The sequence below is a fragment of the Cylas formicarius genome, unplaced genomic scaffold (assembly GCF_029955315.1).
Source record: "Cylas formicarius isolate icCylForm1 unplaced genomic scaffold, icCylForm1.1 PGA_scaffold_10__41_contigs__length_53128322, whole genome shotgun sequence".
NCBI classification, from domain to species: domain Eukaryota; kingdom Metazoa; phylum Arthropoda; class Insecta; order Coleoptera; family Brentidae; genus Cylas; species Cylas formicarius.
Window position 1 is genome coordinate 758,951 of NW_026844214.1, and position 25,469 is coordinate 784,419.

The window sequence follows — 25,469 nt, forward strand, 5'->3', positions numbered from 1 at the left end:
GGGAAAAAACGAAATGACTTTCCGAACAACCTTATATTTTTTTTTTACTTGTTGACATTATCCAATGCTTTTGTTAAAAGTCAATGGAAATAAATATTATTATTATTATTACTATTATTATCTGAGAATGAGAAGTTATTATTAGTTTCTAATTCAGTGGTAAACGTCTGTTAGGGTATATAGAGTTTAAATGGATAAGAAAATCTCGAAGTTGTTCTCGACCATGTGTCAAAAGTGTCATAAACGTAAAGTTTTCATAATTTTATTTTTAGATGGAAAGTATCGAGGGCTTTCTTCTTTCTTCCGTAGCTGTTCCTGACCGTTACAAGAAAAATATGTTCCAGCCAAGTGTTTTTCAATTAAGACGAGGTTTGCTCCCCGATTCTTGGATTTTAATATATCTGAAATAATATTGAGAGTTCAGGAATAGGGAGTTTAGTAAAGAATATCTTGTGGATCTAATATCATGATCTTTCCCTGTTAAGGGTTTTAATATAGAAGCTAGGTACTTTGCTAGAGACAATGTATGTATGAAAATGCCGACTGGAACATCGAAATGATAATCCTGGATAGATTCAGGTTTGGGAATATAGGATTTAGGAGTTTTGCATTTTTCCACTTTTCCATAGGTTTGGGGATAATATTATGGTCTCTACGACGCAAGAAAAAAGTGTGCAGAGTAATCCAGAAGATTTGTAATAGAAAAGAAGGCAGCCAATACCCACCCAGGGTTGCAGCGCCAAATGTTGTTTGCAAACGCTGAAGGGCAGGGGTACAAGCTCTGGTAGACCGCAGTTCACAGATAGAGCGTCAGTCGACAAACCTTCACGCTTAAAGATATCTTCCATTAACTTACCGCGTAGCAAAAAAATCGGAAAACTTTTTGCGTCATGCTAGAACGGGTAGCCTTATCCATGGCGTCATATTTCGTCAACGATTTAAAAGTTACGTCGAATATCTTATTTAGAAAGCAGCACTCTTCGATAGAGCCAGTCGTTCTTTTAAACCTTCTATGTATCTTCGTCTGCCTTTCCGACTGCCTGGATCGTTCCGTTAATCCTAGCAGCGGGTAGAACACCAGTCGGATCGTAGTATACGGGATCTAGTACAGAAAACGGAAACTCTCATCCCCACATAAAGTTAAACCTCCAAAACCTCCAGGATTTGGAATTAGCAAATGTAAGCATGTGCATTAATACCTGCTAAATTTTAATTGCAAACACTTTTTATCTTTTCTTAATTTCACTGCTATGCTACATGGAAGTTCTTGCACTAGTTGCAGTTAGATATGTTTGCCGCTTAGAATATCGTTGTGCTACTGTAGCAAAGAGAACGTTTCAAAGTAAAATTTTGCTGGCACCAAAAAGAAAACACTCTGAACAGAACTTTTTGCCAATTCAAATATTATTAAGTTGCTGCAGGTCTTTAGTTTTAATTAGTTGCCAAAAGTAGAACAAAGCAATTGCAAACGTAGAGAATGTGGTTGCTATCAAGGCAGGCTTGACCATTTTTGAACAATATGGCTATTGTCCAGAAATCGAATGATTATTATTTTAAAACTAAAAATATCTAAAAACAATATGTTTTTAAAATCAGAAAAAAAAGATCTAGCTGATAATACATAGGGCAAGACCTTCCAAAATTAACCCTGCATGTGGGCGTCAAAATATAACGAATAACCTTGTAAAGTCTGTTCATAGACATAAGAAAGTGACTAACTGATACGAATTCATAATTATAATTTAATTATTTGGGGTTTTGTTAGGAAAGATACTAAACAATATTTATTTATTTATGTATCTATTTATGTTTAAATCTACAATAAAATTACAAATTATTTTTATTACCTACTTAAATTACTTAAAATTATTCACATAATAGATCAATATCACTATCGCTACCGTCGCCTGTTCTAATTATTATTTGTTCTATATTATTTGCAATATGGATATATGCTTTTTTTATATGTTAAAAACTTCGGTTTCTATAAGTTTGAGGACGTTGGAGTTAACACGAGGAACAACATTGTTACGACGAATGGCAGATTTCAGTTGGTGCCAAACATGTTCAATGGGATTAAATATACAATTATTAAAACTGTGTGCCCTAAATTTTTTGCATAATTATCACAGACGTATTCCTTTTTGAGGTTCAAGCTTTGTAGAACCTCAATTAATTGCTTTTGTGTCACATGAGGAGGGGGTTTTAGTCAACTGTTTTCTGTGATAACTTGCATTGTCCATGACAATTGCGCTATTAGGAAGAATGTTTGGAACTAGTTTGTTTATAAACCAACTTTCAAATAAATCAGCGGTGGTGTTTTCATGGTAATCCAAAGAAGAATCTTTAATATTTTTCGCAGACAGAGAAAGTCCATTTGGAATCCAACCATCTTTAGAGCCAGCATGCAAAATAGTTATATTTTACCTCTTTTTGATGGCACTTTTGTTTTACACTTTATACTTATCAGTTGAGTCAATCCAACCCTTTCCGGGGTATCATAAGTGTCGAACCAGGTCATCCAAGTAAATAATTGGCCTTTGTTGTTCTCTGTAAATCCTAATTTTTTCTAAATATTCCAGTCGCCATTTCCGAATTCTAAAAGATTTCATTAAAACTTGCCTTTTGTCAAGTTTTTCAAATCTAAAACCCATGTGTTGAATACACTTCCATAAGGTAGTTCTGCCACATTTAACACCGGTTTCATTTTTTTCAAGTCTCCTAATTAATATATCTAATGCAGACACGCTTTGTTCCTCGTATAACTCGTAGATTTTAGGCCGTATTAATCTTGATTTCCTTTCATCTACACTCGAGAAAATGTCAGCATCGCTACTTTTTTTCCTCGCTGAAATGGGGTTATTCACAATTTTCCATACAATTGATTTTGGAATTTTCGTCAATGTGGCCGTTTCTTCTAAATATGCTTGCTGGCCCCACGTTCAATGATAGTCAAAAAAACATTGTTTATAACTTCCTTAGTCTCAATAGAATAGTGTTTTCTATATTTGGAAGGGATCATCTCCTGAGATACACTAGACTCGGACATATTTTGCATAATTCGCACACGATTCAACACACGCTGTATTACAAACGAAATAAGAATTATTACTAATGAAATTAAACAAAGTAGTATACCAAACCAAAGAATATTAAACAGAGGTAGGTATAAAATTATTTTCTATTTCGAGCCACAATTTTACCTGAATTTAAATTCCGAAACTTTAGTTAATAATCTTGTTGCATCGTATGTACCCTTGGATAATCCCATTCAAAAGCAATTGAACACACCATACCTCCGAATCACTTTTCGTCAGTGTGAACCTATTGACGGGTATCGATCTGTCCGTGCAATAAGTCATCTCCTCCAAAAGCCGCGTTTTTCCTTGCCGCGACTCCCCTTGCACCACCAGCATCCCAAAGAACTCGTCTTCACGCGTTTCTTTTCCGCATTTTCTGGCTAGCTCGAACAAGTGTAGGTAGAGATCGAGCTCTTTTTCGCGACCCAAAAGCGGACGTGTCGATATCGACGAAGCTACCGCTCTCGTTCTAGAAAACGAACAACCGTCTGGTCAAGGTATACCATGACCAGAAATATTGTGTTTTTACAAACCGATGCCGTGATTAACTTCCAAAAATCCTATGGATTATACATTAATATGAAAAAAGTTTAAATGGATAATGTCTTAAAATGCATATCGAACAAGCAGATAAAACAAGTTCATAATTTTTAAATATCAAAAAGCTATAAACTAAACTTATTTGAAGCTATGGGGATTAACAAAATATCTGTTGGGATGGGTTTTACCACGGTCCTGCGATGGTCTGCGGTTAAGGCACGGCAAAATACTTAAAACGTCATAGCAATAAATGCACTATATTTTTGGTGGTATTATACTATAATAGTTTGTTAAGATCAAAATTATTTCGAATTAAATGATCTATTTACATTTCGATTTAGACCACTACATGCCGAAATTTTCATCTACAATTCATAACAATTCACCCTTACGCATACAAAATGGTTTCCTTTCATTTTTTTATCTCCCGACTCGATCCCAAGATTTTTAAATAAAAAGAAATTCATAGGATCACCTTTTAAGAAAGTTTGGAAACAATATTTTAAACAACAATAACAGCAAACCACAAAAAACGCAAAAATCTTATAGATTACAGATTAAAATAAAAAAAATATTAAAATGCATATTGAACAAACAGATTTTAGCAAATTCACAATTTTGATATGTCAAAAGGCTATAAACTAAACTTATTGGAAGCTATATATCTGTTGGGAATAAATGGACAATATTTTTGGTCGCACAATATACCGGGCGATTCGGCAAAAAGCGTACCGTTCGACTTCCTTAAACTCGTAGATCGGACCGGGACTGACGATGCCCTTTAATGGTTTAAACTCTTGCAAAATGAAATTCTTCGATTCGAGTTTGCTATGGAGGAACGTTTCTCGGTCGCAAATCACGCGATTGGGATACGCCATCATTAATCTGGCCGCCTTGTTTACTATCAGACTGATCACCGTGTATTCCCGCCTCAGGGTATGGCCGAAAGCGCCGCAGTAGGTTTTTCCTACAGATAAAACCATGCCCATTAGAAGTTTTATGAGAAACAACGTATTGGGTTGTTCGGAAAGTCATTTCGTTTTTTTTGGGGAACATGAAAGACAGTTTTCGTATAATGAATAAATATTTTATTAAATTATATATTGGCCATTCTGGTCCAACACCTTTTGCCATCTTTCTGGCAGTAACATAATTCCCCTCTCATAAAAGTTTTGGTCCTTGCTGGCAAAAAACTGGTTCAGGTGGTTTTTGACATCTTCATTTGAGGTAAAGGTTTTGCCATCCAAAAAATTTTGCAGGGACCGGAACAAATAGTAGTCGGAAGGCGCCAGATCTGGAGAATATGGTGGATGTTGCAGTACGTCCCATTCAAGCTGTAAAAGTTTTTGGCGAGTGACCAAACTTGTGTGAGGTCTGGCATTATCCTGGTGGAACACTACACCCTTCCTGTTGATTAATTCGGGCCTCTTCTCTTTAAGTGAATCATTCAATTTGTCCAGTTGATGACAATAGACTTCTGAATTAATCGTTGTATTGTCCCGCAAAAGCTCAAAAAAAAACGATTCCTTTGACATCCCACCAAACGGAGAGCATCACCTTTTTTTGGTGAATGTTGGCTTTTGACACGCTTTGAGCCGGTTCATCTTTTCTGCTCCATGACCTCTTGCTTTTAACATTGTTGTATACAACCCATTTTTCGTCCCCAGTAATAATCCGCTTCAAAAATGGATCATTTTCTTGACGTTTGAGGAGCAAATCACACACGTCAACGCGACGACACAAATTTCGCTCCGTAAGGACATGGGGCACCCACACATCGAGCTTCGAGGTTAAGCCCATGCCTTTCAAATGGCCATAAACAGTCGAATTCGACAAATTTAATCTCTCACCGATCTCTCGTGTGGTTATTCGCCGATTTGCATCAACTGATGCCTTTATCGCATCTTTGTCAGCTTCGACCGGCCTTCCAGACCGTGGTGCATCTTCGACATCAAAATTGCCGGATCGAAATTTTGCAAACCAGTTCTGGCACTGGCGTACTGTTAACACGCCTTCTCCATACACATCCGTCAATTTTTTTCTCGCTTGGATAGCATTTTTACCTTTTCTGAAGTAAAAAAGTAAAATATGACGAAAATGCTGCTTATTGCTCTCCATATTTAAAAGGGCACCAACCAAAAACTACTGCGTAGAATTAATAGAACTTTTTCACACACAAGCCTTGCAATATCAGCTCTCAAGACATATAATGGTTATGCGGGTTAATTGTGAAGTTGGTTTCGAAAAAACGTAATTAAGTCCTCTGACGGGAAAAAACGAAATGATTTTCCGAACAACCTTATACATATTATTGCGCAGCTCGGTATATGGACGTGATTGATTGACCCTGGCGTACCGTGCGTTCAATTTATCTCGATAACACTTTAATTGGCTGCAACTTTTTTGTTTACGAACCAAAATTTGTTGTACTATTAGGTTTCCATATAAAGCTATGTATTAATAGACTCTGTATAATGAATTTCGCACCCTCCTATAGTGAAAGAAAAAAGGGCACATCAGGTAACAATGTAAGGAATGTAGGACGACTTGTAATTAATGGAGTCTCTTCTCAGAATTGTTTACCCTAATCATCTAATTATCGAACCTGGTCGTCCTAAGTGTTTGTCTCGTAATAAGCAATTATGTTAATGCCTTTATCGGTATGTATAAAAGCGCACCATTGTTTCAATCAATTTGGCTTAATGAATAAGGCGAGCATGGCTAGTAAGCGAAATATTTTATCTCTAGATGATAAAGTTGCTTTAATTCGAGAGATAGAACCGGGAGAAAAGAGAAGTGATGTGGAACGTCGATACGGACTTGCGCCGTCGACTGTATCCACGATTTGGAAGTGCAAAGAAAAAATCATTCAGGCTGAAGCGGCAGGCAGTTCTAGTAAAAAACTAAGAAAGCCAAAATTTGAAGGTTTGGATCGGGCAATGTTGCAGTGGTTCCAACAGCAACGTCTTAAATATGTACCACTCTCTGGAACTATCATGAAACTAATAGTAGAAAAGTTTGCTTGGATGGTTGTGGAAGTTCAAACAGGGACATGGTATAAATTATGGACAGATAAGTGGTGAAGCCCGTGATGTCGACAGAAACGTCACTAACGATTGGCTGGAGAAGACGTCATTTTTAATGCTGACGAAACTGGTATTTTATACAAAATGACGCCAGATAAAACTCTTAAATTTCGAAGCAAAAAGTGTGTGGGTGGAAAACTTTCAAAAGAACGTATAACAGTGTTAGTAGCTGCCAATATGAGTGGGAGAGAATAAAGAAAGCTAGTCGTGATTGGAAAATCAACTAACCCGCGATGTTTTAAGAACATCAAGCATTTGCCGGTCGCTTTCAAGGCTGAGTGGATTGATCCCCATTCTCCCCATATCTATACTAATAGAGGAAACTGGATGTGCTTCATAAAATCCTAATATGTTTACCGTTTGCCGTACCTGTTTAGCAGCTGTGGTTGCACTTTTATTATTCAGAAGCATATTCTTCTTTAACGGATGCTAAATTGGCGAAAAACCAATTTAACAATAATGACTTGGATAATAATTCAACCCTCAACTTTGTTTTCGAATATGTCAAACACATTTTTATTTGTCAGTCATGGCATTCTTTGAAATTGTATAAAAATATCCTATTTTTGCCGATTTGTCAAAAACGAGTGAACTAAAATATAAAGTGTGTTACATCATCGTAATCGGAATTAGATATTCTGTTAAACACATAAGTAATGTACAGGGTGTTGTCGTTAAAAATATATGATGTAAGAAAAGTGGTAGTGTTTTGTTTCATACGTTACTTGTAAAAACACTTGGCTACTAATCCTACATTTTGTTTTTTTATTTACTTTGATATCTCTAACAACAATTAAACAGCCAATTAAAATGTTAATTTTTCAAAGAAACTTCCACAGGCTACTGTAATACTTTTTACAAAACTTTCCTCTCCAGGAGGAATCCAGAAAAAGAATTTTAAGAAGAAGAAGAATTTTTTATTAACCACATATACAAAGGGGTAAAAAAACGTATTTTATAAATAACACAGTAGTGAACAATAACAAAGGTAAAGGTCAACAACACTAACACGGAGTATAAAAATCTTATAGAAAGTGCAAAATAGTATGCTATGATCTTCACACATTTCAGTAAGTCAAGGATTTTAATTTAGTTTTTTTATTGTGTTTGAGTACAAGTTAATGTTAAAACAATTTTTTCCTGATGTAACAAGTCTGTTCTTTGGAAGTCTTATAAGATTTTTTGCAAGTGTTGGATAACTGTGAGACCAATATATTAGTATTTTTGTGAATTTCATTTCATTATCTTATATTTTTGAAAATATGGAGTAGTGTTCATTGTGCTTAGCGCCAGCAAGAATTCTTGAACATATTTGAACAGCATTGACAGAATTTTCCCATAATATTGTGTCATATGACATGTGGGAATAAAATAAAGCATAATACACTGTCATTAGGGCATTTTGGTCTAGGCACTCCCTAATTTTTCTAAGGACGAATAAGCTGGAAGATAATTTTCGCTTAAGAGATAAAATATGATTTTTCCAGTCAAGTCTACTAACAAGTGTAATGCCAGCCGACTGCCGTTCGCCGTTGTTGTATTTATCTAGAGAAAAGAATTTTTTTTGAGTATTGTCCGTATTCAATTTCAAATAATTTTCGTTAAACCAATTGTTGACAGACCCCAAAAAACGGCATAGATTAGCAACATAAACTATAAAAAATACAGGGTCGAGTACGGACCCTTAAGGAACCCCACTGGAGACCTTCACCAAAGAGGATTTTTTTGTCTAATAAATAAGATTCTGTTAGCTTAAGGGTTCCGCCGCGAAATCCATACCTAAACAGCTTCTGCTTAAGAAGATCGTGCGAGATACAGTCGAAGGCCTTGCTAAAGTCCACACATTGTCAACCCTATCCGATTTCAAGTCTCAAGACCCCCCCACCACATCTCCCACAACCTTACTTATCGCTTGTATGGTAGAACGCCCCTCCCTAAATCCAAATTGCACGTTCCCAAAGATATCCTGCTGCTCAAAAAAAAAACAATTTGTGAAGAAGTTTTGTAAAAAGAATTAAAATGTTATCAAGATAAATTGAACGCACGCTGCTAGTTATCTCTTACCGTTTTTAAGAAATGAAGTGAAATCTTCTCTATTGTCACAGCAATTTACATGTTAAACGCGCTTATTAAGATTAGACGGGGTTGGCCATGGCTGGCTTTCATTCTAACCCGCCATGCGGAAACGTATCGTCAGGTGGCAAAGTGAAACAATTGAACACACACTGTATTGACAGTAACAATTAATGTAAATGTTCGATGTGTCCCCTATTTTGGCATTCCTTTCTGCTGGATTTAAAACCTTATGGGAGTTGATTATTTGTTGACCAAAGATGTGGATTGTGATAAATTCCTTCCCATGTTAAATTTATACTCATCAGTCCAAATTATTATTATATTTTGATACGACCTTAAATGGCCACCTAGAAAATTCTTCGATATTTAAGACCACTGACAAAGAAATTCAGTGGATTATTAAAGTTCGTCATGAATTGAGGATATTTTGATTGTGGTAAGAAATTTGTCACTAGAGGGCACTTTTACCTAGAACATTTTTTTCATTTCGCTTGCATTTTATTTACTTAGAGTGCAAAACAGAACAGATTGCCTCAAGCAGAATCACAAATCCTCAAAAATTGTTATTTTCGTTTTAAGTCGATACCAAATTTTTTATTAATTTACAGAAAGATTTTACCCATTGTAACGGCAGCCCCGACTCCGGCAACGTGTTTAATTTTCATTAGAAGGTCGTAACATTCTTTGGCACATTTGAGAGCGATTTGGCTTTCGAGTTCATGTTTGAGACCCCGCAAACCGAATATTACGAGCAGCATCAGATCCTTGTCGAACATGTTCACTTTGTTTAGGCAACCGTACCGATGTTTCACCAAACTAAAACAACAACTTTGATTAGTTTCGGTTAGTTTATTTTCGAATGAGGACTGTAAACTATTGCAAAATAAACATCATTCAACTTCCATATACAGTTTTTAGTCGTAAAAGAACTATCGTGGTTATTGTAGGGTTTTTTCCAAAAAAACTTCCACTAACACCTATTTAATTTTTCAAAGAAATTTTCGCAGGCTACTGTGATACTTTTTACAAAATATCTGTTGCCCAACCCCCAAGGCAACACCCTTCCATTCTTAGATATTCTTATCAAATCAGACCTAACATTGGGTGTTTACAGAAAACTAACCAAAAATCATCGGTTTTCAACTCTCTTGTTTACTATGTTAACTATCTCAGCCCTAGTCATTGAACGCAGAATTAAAACACCTTACCTCCGCACTTCTCTCTATTAATGTCCACATTAAAGTTATCCAGCGTTCCAACACAAGATTTTTGGACAAGTGGCAAATCTGGTTCTGACGTTATATTTCTTTAGAACTTTTGATATGTGATCAGTGATGTTTTGAATGTAAGGGAAGACAACAGTGGCAAGTGTGGGATTGCTCTCAGCTTCATTGCTATCGGAAAGTTGTGGGGAAGTGTACTTTGTGATGGATCTAGGTAAACTTGAAGCTGTGAAAGAACCCAGAATATTTCTTAAACATCTACAATATAAGGAGCAGTTTAGCTTGACTAGACTACAGAATAGGAGAGAATATCTCGATACTGTTCTTTCTTTTTAAGATTGTTAATAATGTAGTTATCTTATCCGAAATACTAGGCACTATGAAGATTTACTTTCTCTCTGAGGTTAAATTCAACTAGTTTTAGACATATTTAGTTTCGTCCCATTGTTATAGCTTATTGATTTAATAAGTAAATATAACTAATATCTATTAACTATTTTTATTGATAAACCTCGGAATTTTCACATATTTTGTTGAAACTTGGAATGTATAAATACCTTGTCAGATCACAGCATTATTCTATCTATGGTCTCAAAGTGCATTTAGTTGAATAAAGCCCTTTATTTTTCATAAACTTTTCTTTCTTCTTTAGTTTGAGTACTAACTAAGTTAAAAGAAGCAACAAACGATTATTAAGTGTAAAAATTAGGTCTAATATCATTAAATTTTAAACCAAATAAAAGAATATTTAAAGTATCTATAGAGAGTGTTTTTTTGGTCAAAATATGTTAGTAAAGTCTGTTCATAGATATAAGAAAGTGACTAACTGATACGAATTAAGGAAAGACCCGGGCAAGCTGTAAGAATGAAATATGGCTGAACAAATCCGCACTTTCCTTACAATTTAATTATATGGGGTTTTGTTAGGAAAGATACTAAACAATATTTATAGTGTTTTCTACATTTGGGCGGGAGCATCTCCTGAGATACACTAGACTCGCACGTATTTTGCATAATTCGCACACGATTATTACACTGTATTACACACGAAATAAGAATGATTACTAATAAACTTAAACTAAGTAGTATACCAAACCAAAGAATATTAAACACAGATAGGTATAAAATTATTTTCTATTACGGACCACAATTTTACCTGAATTTAAATTCCTAAACTTTAGGTAATAATCTTATTGCATTGTATGTTAATGACCACCCTTGGATAGTCCCATTCAAAAGCCACTTTCTTATATCTATGAACAGACCATACAATATTAATGTTACTATCTTAAGGAGGATGGTATATTTGTGTTGACTGGATTTTTGGATTTTAATTGTGGTTTTTCAAACAATAAGGGGAACTAGAGAATTGTTATTAAGAGAACAGCTTATGAATGGTTTTGTTCGTAGTTAACAAGGTACAAAAAAGTAAATATAAAGATTGTGTTACTTGTTTAGAGAATCGTAATACTATCTCAGCTCGAGTAACTGTACCCAGGATTAAAACACCTTACCTCCGCTTTTCTCTCTAATAATTTCCACAGTAAAGATATTAAGCGCTCCATCACACGGAAGCAATTCTACACTTGTCACTGTTGTCCTCCCTTACATTCAAAACATCACTGACCAAAACCAGATTTACCACTCATCCAAAAATCTCTCAACATCTTCGATAAGTGAAAAACAAAAAAAAAGATTCCAGGAGTTTACAGCATTAGCACATACCTGCAGACCGTGACGTATACTTCGTTGGCGATATCGATGCACTGATTGGGTTTGATCGCTTGTTCGGGATCTATTTTGCAGTTGATAAACAGTACGGTCACATGACGTATTTCTGTCAGATACTCGATAGGTTCTTCCGCGCTGATGGCCTTTTCTACCGGTGGTATCACGAATTTTTTTAGGTCATTTAACATCTTCATTCTGACGCAGAAATTCACAGAGGGCCTCACTATACGGAGAAGAAAATACCAAAGACATTATAGTTTAGTTTGTGGTTTTTTTGTATTGACTACGTTTTACGAACAGTAACTGTAAAAAGTAAAAAATTCACAACAAAAGTATCACAAAAACAATCTTAATAATTATAAACGCTTACGTAATTTTGTTATGTCGGAACTTAAAAGGGAAACAGAGAATTATATTCCTTCAGAAAATAATTTAGTTTTCATCATTTGTTCCAGTAGAAACTATTTATCCGACTCCACCCAATTAATGTTTTTTTTTTCATTTTTGCAGGATATTACAAACCGCACCGACAGTAGTATTTCCTATGAAAATAATTTATTGCCTGCCCTGTACATTTTATAGCAAATTTGTAATATAAGTTTTGTTTGAAGTTTGAATAAATTTTTAATAAATTAAATGCCGGCAAAATTACAAAAGATCAAAACAACAAATACCAGCGAATATTTTGCAACATTTTTAAAGGTGGACAACGATATATCAAATAAAGGTAAAAGAAGCTTCAAGGAACAACTATAAATTTGACCCCCAAATCTTTTAATACAAATAATTAATAATTTTAATAGAAATTCGGCTACGAAACACTGCTAAAAAGGAATACTATTTAAAATAAGCATTATTTTTTATGTAAATGTTCAAACAGCCCTCTATTAACAGCTGAATAATATCCTAACATGTTTGTAATATATAATTAATAATTATAATAGAAATTCGGTTACCAAACACTGCTAAAAAGAAATATTATTTAAAATAATCATTATTTTTTATGTAAATGTTCAAACAACCCTCCATTAACAGCTAAATGCTATCCTAACATTTTTTTAATATATAATTAATAATTATAATAGAAATTCGACTACAAAACACTGCTAAAAAGGAATACTATTTAAAATAAACATTATTTTTTATGTAAATGTTCACACAGCCCTCTATTAACAGCTGAATAATATCCTAACATGTTTGTAATATATAATTAATAATTATAATAGAAATTCGACTACGAAACACTGGTAAAAAGAAATATTATTTAAAATAATCATTATTTTTTATGTAAATGTTCAAACAACCCTCTATTAACAGCTAAATGATATCCTAACATTTTTTTAATATATAATTAATAATTATAATAGAAATTCGGCTACAAAACACTTCTAAAAAGAAATATTGTTTAAAATAAACATTATTTTTTATGTAAATGTTCAAACAACGCTCTATTAACAGCTAAATAATATTCTAACATTTTTATAATATATAATCAATAATTATAATAGAAATTCGGTTACCAAACACAGCTAAAAAGAAATATTATTTAAAATAAACATTATTTTTTATGTAAATGTTCAAACAACCCCCTATTAACAGCTTAATAATATCCTAACATTTTTATAATATATAATCAATAATTATAATAGAAATTCGACTACAAAACACTGCTAAAAACGAATACTATTTAAAATAAACATTATTTTTTATGTAAATGTTCAAACAGCCCTCTATTAACAGCTGAATAATATCCTAACATGTTTGTAATATATAATTAATAATTATCATAGAAATTCGGTTACCAAACACTGCTTAAAAGAAATATTATTTAAAATAAACATTATTTTTTATGTAAATGTTCAAACAACCCTCTATTAACAGCTAAATGATATCCTAACATTTTTTTAATATATAATTAATAATTATAATAGAAATTCGGCTACAAAACACTTCTAAAAAGAAATATTGTTTAAAATAAACATTATTTTTTATGTAAATGTTCAAACAATCCTCTATTAACAGCTAGATAATTTCCTAACCTTTTTGTAAATAACACTTTTCAAGTGACCCAACAGAAAGGTCAGATGACTTGGGTGACCAATGTAAAAAAAATATTTGTAAAAAGTCCAAATAGATTTCCGCCACGAGGTTATGGTCCATTAAAATGGCCTAAATTCCCACCATAACATTTAATTTTTCGAGTATAAAGAAAATTATATTCATTGTCTTGGCTCCTATACCGAGAGTTTTGAACATATGTTTTAAAAAATCCTTATCATTTCAAAATAAAATGCTGCTCTCTCTTGCTCTTGCTTCCTGTAAATGCTGTTCGCATTTACAGGAAAAATATTTGCGTTTTTTTAATATGCGCAACACCATGCTTTGATGCTAATTTACCACTTTTCCTGCTGTTTCCTGCCTAATACCACTTTACTAGGACATAATTAGCTCTAATTAAAGCCCGTTAAATAACGTATAACAATTAAAAATAAAAATATTGTCACATCAAAATATATTTTACTGTTGATTTATTACTTAAACTTAAAAAAGGTCGGCTTATTCAAAATTTACGGGCCCCTTCAAAAAGTTATATTACAACTTAACTATAAAATATACAGGGGAGTCAATATTTGGGCATCTAAAAATTAATCGCCCAGTATATTCAGCTGCTCTGCTGTGTCAACCCTTCTGAATGAAGTCCAGATAGGATACGCAACACAAAGGCAATTCCAAAATAAAGCACCTGACTTTAAAATGTTGTCATTGCTACAGTGAAAAAATTCAGTGACGCCATTAAGATGTCATTTGGATCGGAAAAGTGCGCAAACAACAGGAATGAAGAAAGGAAAACTGGAACCATCAGGTGAAGAAGAAGAATCTTTCTTGGTATACCAAAAAACATTAAAGGAAACCATTCCCAACTTAAGCAGCAGTTCACTGAAAAGTACAACACCCGGTCTATAAGAAATACTGATAAAAACTTCACACCACTCAACTTAGGTATGCCAATAGTAACCGATACAACATCAATGTTACAATGTAAATAGCCTCTAATACTCGAAGATACATTCATCGACAAAACAGCATCACCACAGTGTGAAATGTAGCAATACCGGAGAATCAACGGGTTGGTGTAACGCAATAGCAGATAATGCTTATTTAGGACACAGATACAACAACTATCCAGTTATAACAAATCTGACATCTTAACGAAGTAGCTATATGTCCATTGGTTATGTCGATGGAGGGAATTGCTACAAAAAATTTCAAGAAAATCCTGGAGATACTAGACATGCACAATTACATCGTTGATGTACCATAATACTCCGGACATTTTTCAAAAATTTTTGGACTTAGGTGAATGGATAGGAGAAAACTCCTCTCTACCCATATCACATATATCACATCACCGATACCTGCAAAGCAGATAAATTTGAGACCGATAGTAACAATAATAATAATAATAAATAGCCTTTATTAAAATACCACAAAAAGAACAACCCACAACAAAGTTGAACAGGAAAGGTCTAGCAGGGCTACTTCACCTCACCAACTACACAATGTAGTGGAATATTCAGAAGTTAACAAAAAAAATACTAACAATTATAAATATCAACCCCTAAGTCCACCCAAATTCACATTTATTTTTATTTATAACATTTATTTAGATGCCTAGAGAAAACGGAGAACAATAAAGGTCCTAAAATGCTGCCTTGAGGAACTCCTCTTAAAATTGGTAGAAGGACGGAAAGGTAGAAAAACGGAACCCTCCCAAGTAAGTTTTCATATAGCAGTGTCGTTTAAACCGACGAACTTAAACTTTAAAATGAGAAGATTATGATTCAAGCTAAGGTTAGTGTGTTGTTCGGTTTCCGTAAATGATTTTTTTACGTGTTATAAACATTTTATGACATCATCGAAGAATACCGACATGCGTATTGGTCACTGGCGACGTAAATCTGGGTGGCCGCCGTGTCAGCTGATGTCCTCAAGGTTCCGCCACGAGACCCGTTCACCGTAACACATTCCGTATCTTCATCTTCGCTCACTTCGTTGATACTCTCGTCGCTTTCTTTTTGATCGTCCACGACAAGTTTGAACTTGTCTTCTGCGCGAGCAAAAATAAAAGGGTACTTTTAACGCCACATGGTTACCTTACCTTTGGTGGTTTCCCTTTTCTTTATATTCCTCCAGTTTGGGCCTACTCCGTAAACCTAGAAATTCGACTGTGGGACTATTATCATTTTCTGTAGGAACGTAATCGAATGGTTCAAACAATAAATGTCACTAAGAGCGACTCAAGAGTCAAAAAAGTGGAGGACATTTTTTTGACAATACAATTTCTTACGATATGATATATATCATGATAAATTACGTTACCACATTTCAACAAAATCGGGAGAAACATAGCAAACATTTTATAAAATTTCGCTTTTTCTTTTTGAAAAATTAAAAAGTCGTTTTTTAAAAACGTATCTTGGAAATTAAACATTTTCGGAACTATCCTGTATTCAACTTCGGAAACTGTATCTCTAAGGTAAGGATGTCCATCATGGGGATATTGGAACCCATAAGAGATACGAAGATACGATACGATAAATGAAACGAAAATTGCAAAAAAATAAAATTGTAGGATTTCGCTTTTATTTTCTTTTCTCGTTGCTACTTTTTGAGATTTACAAAAATCAAAAATTAAATTATAATGAAAACACCTTGGAACTGTCAAATTTCAAGCATTTCTCTACATATCAGTTGTAATGATTGAACTGACGTGGCTTTTACTTGAACATCCATTTAACCAAATAAATGAGAACTAAAAAAATTATATATATATATATATATATATATATATATATATATATATATATATATATATATATATATATATATATATATATATATATATATATATATATATATTCACATGACACTTGTTTCGACAACACGTCGTTCCGAAGTTTAGTGAGTTGGGATAAAAATCTCAATAGTTTATCAATAAAACTGTACTTTTCAAACCAATTGGTGTTTGCTTTGAAATTAATTAACGCATAAAATTTGGTATCCTGTGTACCATCATCATTTAGATCGTTTTAAATCGAACTGAGGTGGCTTATACTTGATGAAATGTAATATTTACAAACTACCTGCTACTATATATACTCGTATTACCAATTTTTGAAAAAAAAGATAGGTTAAAAAATTTTATGGAGATCCAATTAACTTTTCTTTAGAGTTAATTTTTCAAAGGAAGTTCCACAGGCTGCTCTAATGCTATTTGCAAAACTTCTGGATTGAATTGAATGGAAGTTGCTGACGTTTGGCCAATCGGCCTATTGGCTTCTTCAGAGCTTGACTGAAACTGGCTCGCATTTTACTCTGTACCTGTTTATATATTGCTTAAGGGGGGCGGAGCTAAATGACTTAATGACTGATTCCCATATTGGTGACAGGTAAAGACTCGAGTCGCGGTTAAGATTATTAGGTTCTATAGACTCTCGGATTTTTCTTTGGTAGAATAATTGATTACGTGCTTAACCGCTGATGAGTCTATTTGTTTCAGTCTTAAGGTTCTTTCATGTTCTTTGGTCTCTCCAATGCATTCTTTGCGCCCATATGCATGGAAAGCTGTAAACTCCTAGCATTTCAAATGGAATTTTATTGTTGAGAGATTTTTGGACAAGTGGTAAATCTGGTTTTGACGTTATATAGAACTTTTGATATGTGGTCAGTGATGTTTGGATGTAAGGAAGGACCACAGTGGCAAGTGTAGGATTGCTTTCGGCCTCATTGCTATTGGAAGGTTGTGGTGAAGTGTATTTTTTGATAGAACGCTTAATATCTTTAATGTGGAAATTATTAGAGAGAAGGGCAGAGGTAAGATGTTTTAATTCTGTTTTGAGTGATTCGGGCTGAGATAGTTTTACGGCTCTCTATACAAGAGAGTTGATAACCGATGATTTTTGGGCCGGATGGTGATTAATCTATAAGTCTGTGTGCGTAGGTTTTCTGTAAACACAATGACCCAATGTTAGGTTTGACTTTCTGTTGATAAGAATAACTAAGAATCGGAGGTTATTATTAGTTTCTAATTCAATGGTAAAATGTATGTCAGGGTCTATAGAGTTTAAATGTCTAAGAAAACATAACAAAAGTATCATTGACGTACCGTTTCCATAATTTTGGTTTTTGATCGAAGGTGTCGAGGCCTTTCTTTTTAAAGGCCATAAATATATTGGCGATGGCTGGTGATAATGGAGCTGTTGTCGAAGCATTTTTCAATTAAGGTGAGAAGGTTTGGTTCTAAATTCTCGGATTTTAATATATCTGAAATGATGTTGAGAGTTTCAGGAATAGGAACTTTGAGATAGAGGGATTCTACGTCGAAACTAACTAGAATATCTTGTGTATCTAGTGTAATGCTTTTTAATTATTCAATGAAGTGAAATGAATTTCTTCTAAGGGGGTTTAATAAGGAAACTAGATATTTTGCTAGAAAATAAGTTGTAGAATCAATGGAGCTGACAGTAGATCGAAATTGAAGCCAAGTGATTCTCGAAACGTCAGCTAGTTCTTAACACTTGTTTCATATTATTGAAGTACTTAGGGATACATAACGGTGAAGTTCAAATTGATTCGATAAAAAAATACAACAAATTTAAAATTATAAACGTTTCATCGTATTAGCAAACCACTTTTTCCGTTTCCTTCAGAAAATACGTAAATTTTGGGTGGAAAGACATTTTTTGAAAAACCTGGTGGTGTAGCAACATCGATTTCGTACTTTCGCGAGTCCATCTTTCAATTCTTCAGCTAGGTATTCGTTGGGGCTGACGTGTTGCCAAGCGGCGCGTGTCACGATGATGTCTCCCGCAAAACTCTGGGCTTCGGCAGCTTTCAAGTCCAAAACCGACTGGCCAAACAGGAAGTAGTGGGAGTTCTCTTCGTTTCCCAACAGCGAAAAAATTACGTTTCCCGATGAAATCGCTAGTTTTACTGAAACGTACACAGGGTTAGATTTATCTGATTGACGTCGATTGGTGTGCAAGTAAAGTTGGAGAAAATATTATCACGCGCAAAACGAATTTGCATGGCGCATTTTTCAATAAGTCCATAAGTAAGATCGTTACGTGTACCTCGCATTAACAAACGCGTGACTTGAATGCGACTGGGGAGGGGCCAGTTTCGGCAAAGTATTTGGAGGCGTCAACGCAAAAGACACACACAAAAGACAGTTAACGAAGGTAGGAAGAAGATTTGTTTCAAACTGCATTCGCTACTTAAATCAATATTCCAACAAAAAAGTAACCAAAGTCAGAGTCAAATCACGCGTACTAGTCGATAGTGGGTTAATTTTACGCACCGATAGCGTGCGGGAAGCGTCACTTTACCACGTCAGCTTCGTTTCCCACGGATCCGTGTCACTTCGCAATTGCAATTGTAATGTTATGCAATATATCAGACAATTTAAGTACTACGTGCTATAAGCTACAATTAAAATCTAGTGGAATTGTCGATAAGTAAAGTGACATTTATAATTTAAGTTTCCCAGAAAAATTTTACAGTTTTTACAGTTTTTATATTAATATCTTGCCAAAACCAATTGTACTATTTCTCAAATAAAAATATCCAACAAATAAAAATATCCACAAAATTGTTGCTACTTTTTCTGGCTTATATGATCTTAAGAATTTGATCCCCTTAAAAGCTTTGATGATTTTTCCTCCAATTACAGTGTTTTTCTTTAAATAGACTAAGTGATCAATTGTAAAAGTTCAATAAACGAAATAAATAAGAACTAGAAGTTCAGATTTTCACGAAATTATATGTTTCGACAACACCGCGTCTTTATCAAATGTAATATTTACAAACTACCTGCTACTATATATACCGAAAAATGACCATAAAACCTTAATTAATGTTGTTATGAGAATTTAAGTTGAATAAAGGAGAGGTATTTAAATCTAATTTAATTTTCTACTTTTTGTGGCTGTATGCAAAGTATCAAAATTGTCGTCAACAATTTGTTTTTCTGTGTTTAAGTGTGTAGCATAATTAGAATCTGGACTATTGTTTTTAAACGCTCTTTTATGTTCGTTAATGCGTTTCTTGAAGGATCTACCTGGTTGTCCAATATAAATTTTAGGACAAGATCCGCATTTCAACCTGTACACACCTGATTTTTGAGATTTTGGGCATTTCGTTTTATTGGGTTTTAAAAATTTTCCTACTGTGTTGTTAGTTCTCAAAGCTATTTTTAAACCACATTTTGACAAATGTTTTGAAACTGTTTTACTGGGTTCTACTATGTATGTAATTGTTTTAAGTTGTTCGTCTTCTGCATTAGGTTTCGGATAAATAGAATTTCCTGTTGTCTGGATTGTTTTTTATTTATAATTTGATGTATAACGGGCCGGTTGTAGCCGTAGTACCTCCAGTGTTACTTATTAAATCGCAGGAAATTTTTTATACGATATTGCAGCTCTTCTACAGTGTTAACTGGGGTGCGATAAACCAGAATTTCTAGACGTCCCCATAACAAAAAGTCCAAACTATTCAAATCTGGGGACCTAAACGTCGGATATTTAATGTGTGATTTAAATATTCTCTTACCGCAGCACTCAAGTGAGCTGGCGCGCTGTTTTGCTTGAACGACATTGTGCTCGTTTTCATCGCCCCAAGTCATACCCCCTGCTAAAATAAAAGATCCTACTGTGGCTGTATGTTAAATATCAAAATTGTCGTCAAAAATGTGTTTTTCTGTGTTTAAGTGTGTAGCATAATTAGAATTTAGACTATTGTTTTTAAACGCTCTTTTATGTTCGTTAATGCGTTTTTTGAAGGATCTACATGTTTGTCCAATATAAATTTTAGGACACCTGATTTTTGGGATTTTGGACATTTCGTTTTATTGTTTTTTAAATATTTTCCTATTGTGTTAGTTCGGAAAGCTATTTTTAAACCACATTTTGACAAATGTTTTGAAGCTTTTTCACTAGGTTCTCTTATTTATGTCATTGTTTTAAATTGTATTAAACTGATTAGGTTTTGTATTAGGTTTCGGATAAATAGAGTTTACTGTTGTTTGTATTTGTCTTTTATTTATAATTTTATCTATAATGGACGGATTGTAGCCATTGTTCAGTGCTATTTGTTTAATGATATTAAGTTCTTTGTTGTAATTTTCTGTTGAGAGTGGCGTATTAAGAAGTCTGTGTATATAAAATAGTGAAATGCAGCCATTTTGTGTGTAAAAGGGTGATTTGAGCTGTTATGTATGACTGTATCCGTGTGTGAAGGTTTATGATAAATTGAAAAATCTAATTTGTTTTGCGCTTTCGTAATAGTTAAGTCTAAAAAATTAATAGAGTTATCCTGTTCAATCTCGATAGTGAATTTTATACGATTATGTAATGAGTTAATGCAATTCAAAAAATGATTCAATTGCCTGTCCGTTCCAACAAAGCAAGCAAAGACATCGTTGATGTATCTATACCACCACAAAAAACTTTTACTTAAAGGATATTCTAGTATGATTTCTTTCCAAATTATCCATAAAAATTTCGATTATCAAAGGACTAAGTGGGTTTCCCATAATCAAACCTTCCTTAGAGATGTAAATCTGTCCATTAAATTCAAAATAATTTTGGTCTATTAAGCAATCTAATAAATCTTGTTTCACCAATGGGTGAACCTGTTTCCGAGTTATGGTGAAATCTACTAAATCTATCACATCCATAGGTGGAATACTGGGAAATAAGTTTTGTACATCAAAAGACAATAGTGTTCAGTTAGATTAAATTTTGATATCTTTAATTTTGTTGATTAATCCAAAAGAATTTTTTATTGCAAATTTTGGTTTAAAATCGGTGTGGAACTTTAAAATATTTACTAATTTTGTTGAGAGTTTTCCTGCTGGAGCCGTTACATAAGACACGACTAGTTCAATAGAAAAATCTTGTTTATGTAATTTAACTAAAGAATATAATTTCGGCAGTTGAGGATTTATAATTGTTAATTAATGTCTTTGTCACTAAATAGTGTGGAGTGAGTAATTACTTCCTTGACTTGTCTTTGATATAACTCGGTAGGATCGTGTTTGATACATTGGAAAAGTTCTGGTTTAAGAAAATTGTTGGTTTTTGAAATATATTCTGGGAGATCGATAGTTATGACTGCCTTCCCTTTATCTGCACGTGTAAATATTATGTTATTTTCAGAAGCTTTGTTTTTGATATTTGCTAGCGACATTTGATGTTGTAGAGAGAATTGTCATATGAAAATATATAATTTCGTGAAAATCTAAACTTCTAGTTCTTATTTATTTTGTTGAGTAGATTTTCATCAAGTAAAAGCCACATCAGTTCAATTTTTAAATTTTTCGTTTTTTTTTGAGCGTACTGTTTCGGTTTCTAGAGACATTTTTAGCGTTTCCTTTTTCTCCAGAATAGCAACGGAGACTGCTTCCCAATAAGTGAAATAAAACTGTCCCTTACTTCAAGGTGTTACGGCATTTTTCTTTGCAGGATTCACCGATTTGTGTGAAAAATAAAGAATATAATTTCGGCGGTTGTGAATTCACAATTGTTAAAAAATATTTGTCTTTGTCACTACGCTTCCCGTACGTTAAATCGGTGTGTAATTGGGCATTTTACGAACGGGAGTAGAAAACATCGTCAACGTTTCGGTGTACTTCCAAGCGAATCGCAACTTCAACAATAAATGATTTACGATCTGTCAAGAACTTGAAACAGTAATTGAGCATTTATGGTGTCTCATATCTTAGAATTATTGCGATTGTTTCGACGTACTAGGTACGAATTGTTCTTGGATACTTGCAGTTTTTTTTTCTTTTTGATAATGTTCCCGTGCAATTGCCTGATTATTTATGACATTATATTTTATTGGTATGAAAATGTGTTTTGATATGTGGAGCATTTCTTTCTCTCTAGAGTCTGTCATAGCCCTGTGGTACTATTTATATTGTAAGATTTTCGGAAATTCAGAAAACCGGTCATTTTCGCGGCCTTGATCAAAAATGTTTCTGTGTTTTGGTGATCTGTAAGAATGAAATTATAGTCTTAAATACTATCAATGTAATAAGGTGTGAGCTGACATAAAAAATAACACACAAAAGTAATTTAAGGGTACAGATCGATTAATAAAATATATCCGAAAGAGGTTGTTCTATTTGACCACTAAATTGATGTCTGAAAACCTTCTCACCGACCTCTGATAACCACGTCCACGTCGGTTTCGTAGCGTCCGTACGTTTTCTGGATGACCAACGAGCAGTCCAGCGCTTCGTGGACAATATCTTTCATCGCCATGTTTTCCGAAACCTTCCACATCGCTATAAAGGCGTCGCCGGAAAATTTGAGGACGTCACCGTCGTGAGATAAAATTTCCTGCACCATGGCGCCGATGTAACTATTCAACACTTGGGTCAGCCTCGACGGGCCTCCTTTGCCCGATTTGTTGTATTTTTCACACAAATCGGTGAATCCTGCAAAGGAAAATGCCGTAACGCCTTGAAGTAAGGGACAGTTTTATTTCACTCATTGGGAAGCAGTCTCCGTTGCTATTCTGGAGAAAAAAGAAACGCTAAAAATGTCTCTAGAAACCGAAACAGTACGCTCAAAAAAAAAACGAAAAATTTAAATATTGAACTGATGTGGCTTTTACTTGATGAAAATCTACTCAACAAAATAAATAAGAACTAGAAGTTTAGATTTTCACGAAATTATATATTTTCACATGACAATTCTCTCTACAACATCAAATGTCGCTAGCAAATATCAAAAACAAAGCTTCTGAAAATAACATAATATTTACACGTGCAGATAAAGGGAAGGCAGTCATAACTATCGATCTCCCAGAATATATTTCAAAAACCAACAATTTTCTTACACCAGAACTTTTCCAATGTATCAAACACGATCCTACCGAGTTATATCAAAGACAAGTCAAGGAAGTAATTACTCACTCCACACTATTTAGTGACAAAGACATTAATTAACAATTATAAATCCTCAACTGCCGAAATTATATTCTTTAGTTAAATTACATAAACAAGATTTTCCTATTGGACTAGTCGTGTCTTATGTAACGGCTCCAGCAGGAAAAGTCTCAACAAAATTAGTAAATATTTTAAAGTTCCCCACCGATTTTAAACCAAAATTTGCAATAAAAAATTCTTTTGGATTAATCAACAAAATTAAAGATATCAAAATCCCTTCTAACGCAACTCTATTTTCTTTTGATATACAAAACTTATTTCCCAGTATTCCGAAAAAAGGCAATGTTGAGATAAAATTTGCAAATGCATTGATTGAAAAAAAAAACAACAATGCAAAAACGACTACGGTAAACAGAACAAGTCTAAAATCATTTTATTACTACAGGAAGCTTCCAATATCATGGACCACATCCATAAAAGGTCAACAGATTAAAGAGAAGAAGCTTCTTTTTGCTCTTTGCTTTTACAATATTACTTATTTTACTTTTTATAATAAAGTTTATTGCTTTTTTAGGAAAAAAAAAAGAAAACGGCATTGAGAAATAATATATTTCAATGCTTCCCCTGGGAACGCCTTAAAATAGCAAGCCGTATTTGGAAATCTTTCCATCGCATTCGAATCGTCGGAGCAACGTAGTCGAAATTTAAATTTTGCCGTCAGTTTGGAACAAAGAACAATTTAACCCTAGCGATAACAATAACAAATACAGTTTTATTTATTGCCACATAAATAATTTTCTCAAGGCCCGACCGCAGACGAGATATCGCGAACATACGTAATCAGGCATCGATTTTAAATCAAAATAATCTGAGAGTAGGATGTGGTCGACTGATGGTAAGGCCGGCTTTTTAAAATAACGATATTTAACGATGACATCACATCCGAAGGACGACTGTAGGATGTATTTTAGATGAGAAAAATCGGAGATCTCTAATGGGGAAAAAACACACGTTGTTTTTTTTTCTACTTCAACAGGCTGCTGCAATACTATTTACAAATCTTCTTTATTCCTCATGCCTTGGTTATTGATAAATTGAACTTGCTGACGCTTTGGCAATTATACCGTTGGTTGTTTAGAGCTTTACTGAAGCTCTGTTTATATTTCTAGGAGTTTTGGTTAGTTAGTTAGGACATCAAACACAACAGCAAAGAAACCTTCTTGTTACAGAGTATAACTTTATCTCTAATTTTCTTAAAATATCCCACATTGTTAAAACCCCACAAGCTTATAAAATTCTTCGGAAATCTAATTTTGATTTATTACGAGAAAAAACTCAAATTAGTTGCATATTGTCCACATTCGGGTTCGATACCTTTTTAAATAAGGTTCACGATAAATCAATCCAAACTTCCTAAATCTAATATGAACGCATAGCTCTAAAATCGCTGAAATCTAACCCCTACATCGTAATTCTACGGTGGTCATGAATACAATTGACTATCTGGAAAAAATTAAATTTATTTTTACATTGTTACCCTGCGTGATCTATGGGCGCAGCCTTAAATCCATTATTATTGAATTGGATAAGAACAAATATGTAACAACAGTGTTTGTCGATCATCAAAAGGCGTTCGATACTGTCAATATATAGGAAAAGCACCTTGTGACCTAAATATACGAGGTTAGCGGCCTGAGATAGATGCAGCTCCAGTATCACGATAAAACTTTGTCTTCGTCTTGCGTCAAGTAGTTTTTTATTGACTGCATTTTAAACA

General features: G+C 33.9%; 1 protein-coding gene across 1 annotated transcript in view; it reads right to left on the reverse strand.

Moving 5' to 3' along the window:
• LOC132708058 (adenylate cyclase type 10-like) overlaps positions 1-25,469 on the reverse strand; it is a 63,991-nt gene that overhangs the window by 35,777 nt on the left and 2,745 nt on the right. The window contains exons 3-11 of the mRNA XM_060680162.1: positions 22,964-23,239; positions 18,518-18,729; positions 15,896-15,950; positions 15,668-15,844; positions 11,731-11,959; positions 9,402-9,598; positions 4,353-4,587; positions 3,297-3,549; positions 857-1,102 (exon numbers count right to left, since the gene is read on the reverse strand). Coding sequence (XP_060536145.1) covers positions 857-1,102; positions 3,297-3,549; positions 4,353-4,587; positions 9,402-9,598; positions 11,731-11,959; positions 15,668-15,844; positions 15,896-15,950; positions 18,518-18,729; positions 22,964-23,239 — 1,880 coding nt within the window. The remainder of the gene's footprint in view (positions 1-856; positions 1,103-3,296; positions 3,550-4,352; positions 4,588-9,401; positions 9,599-11,730; positions 11,960-15,667; positions 15,845-15,895; positions 15,951-18,517; positions 18,730-22,963; positions 23,240-25,469) is intronic.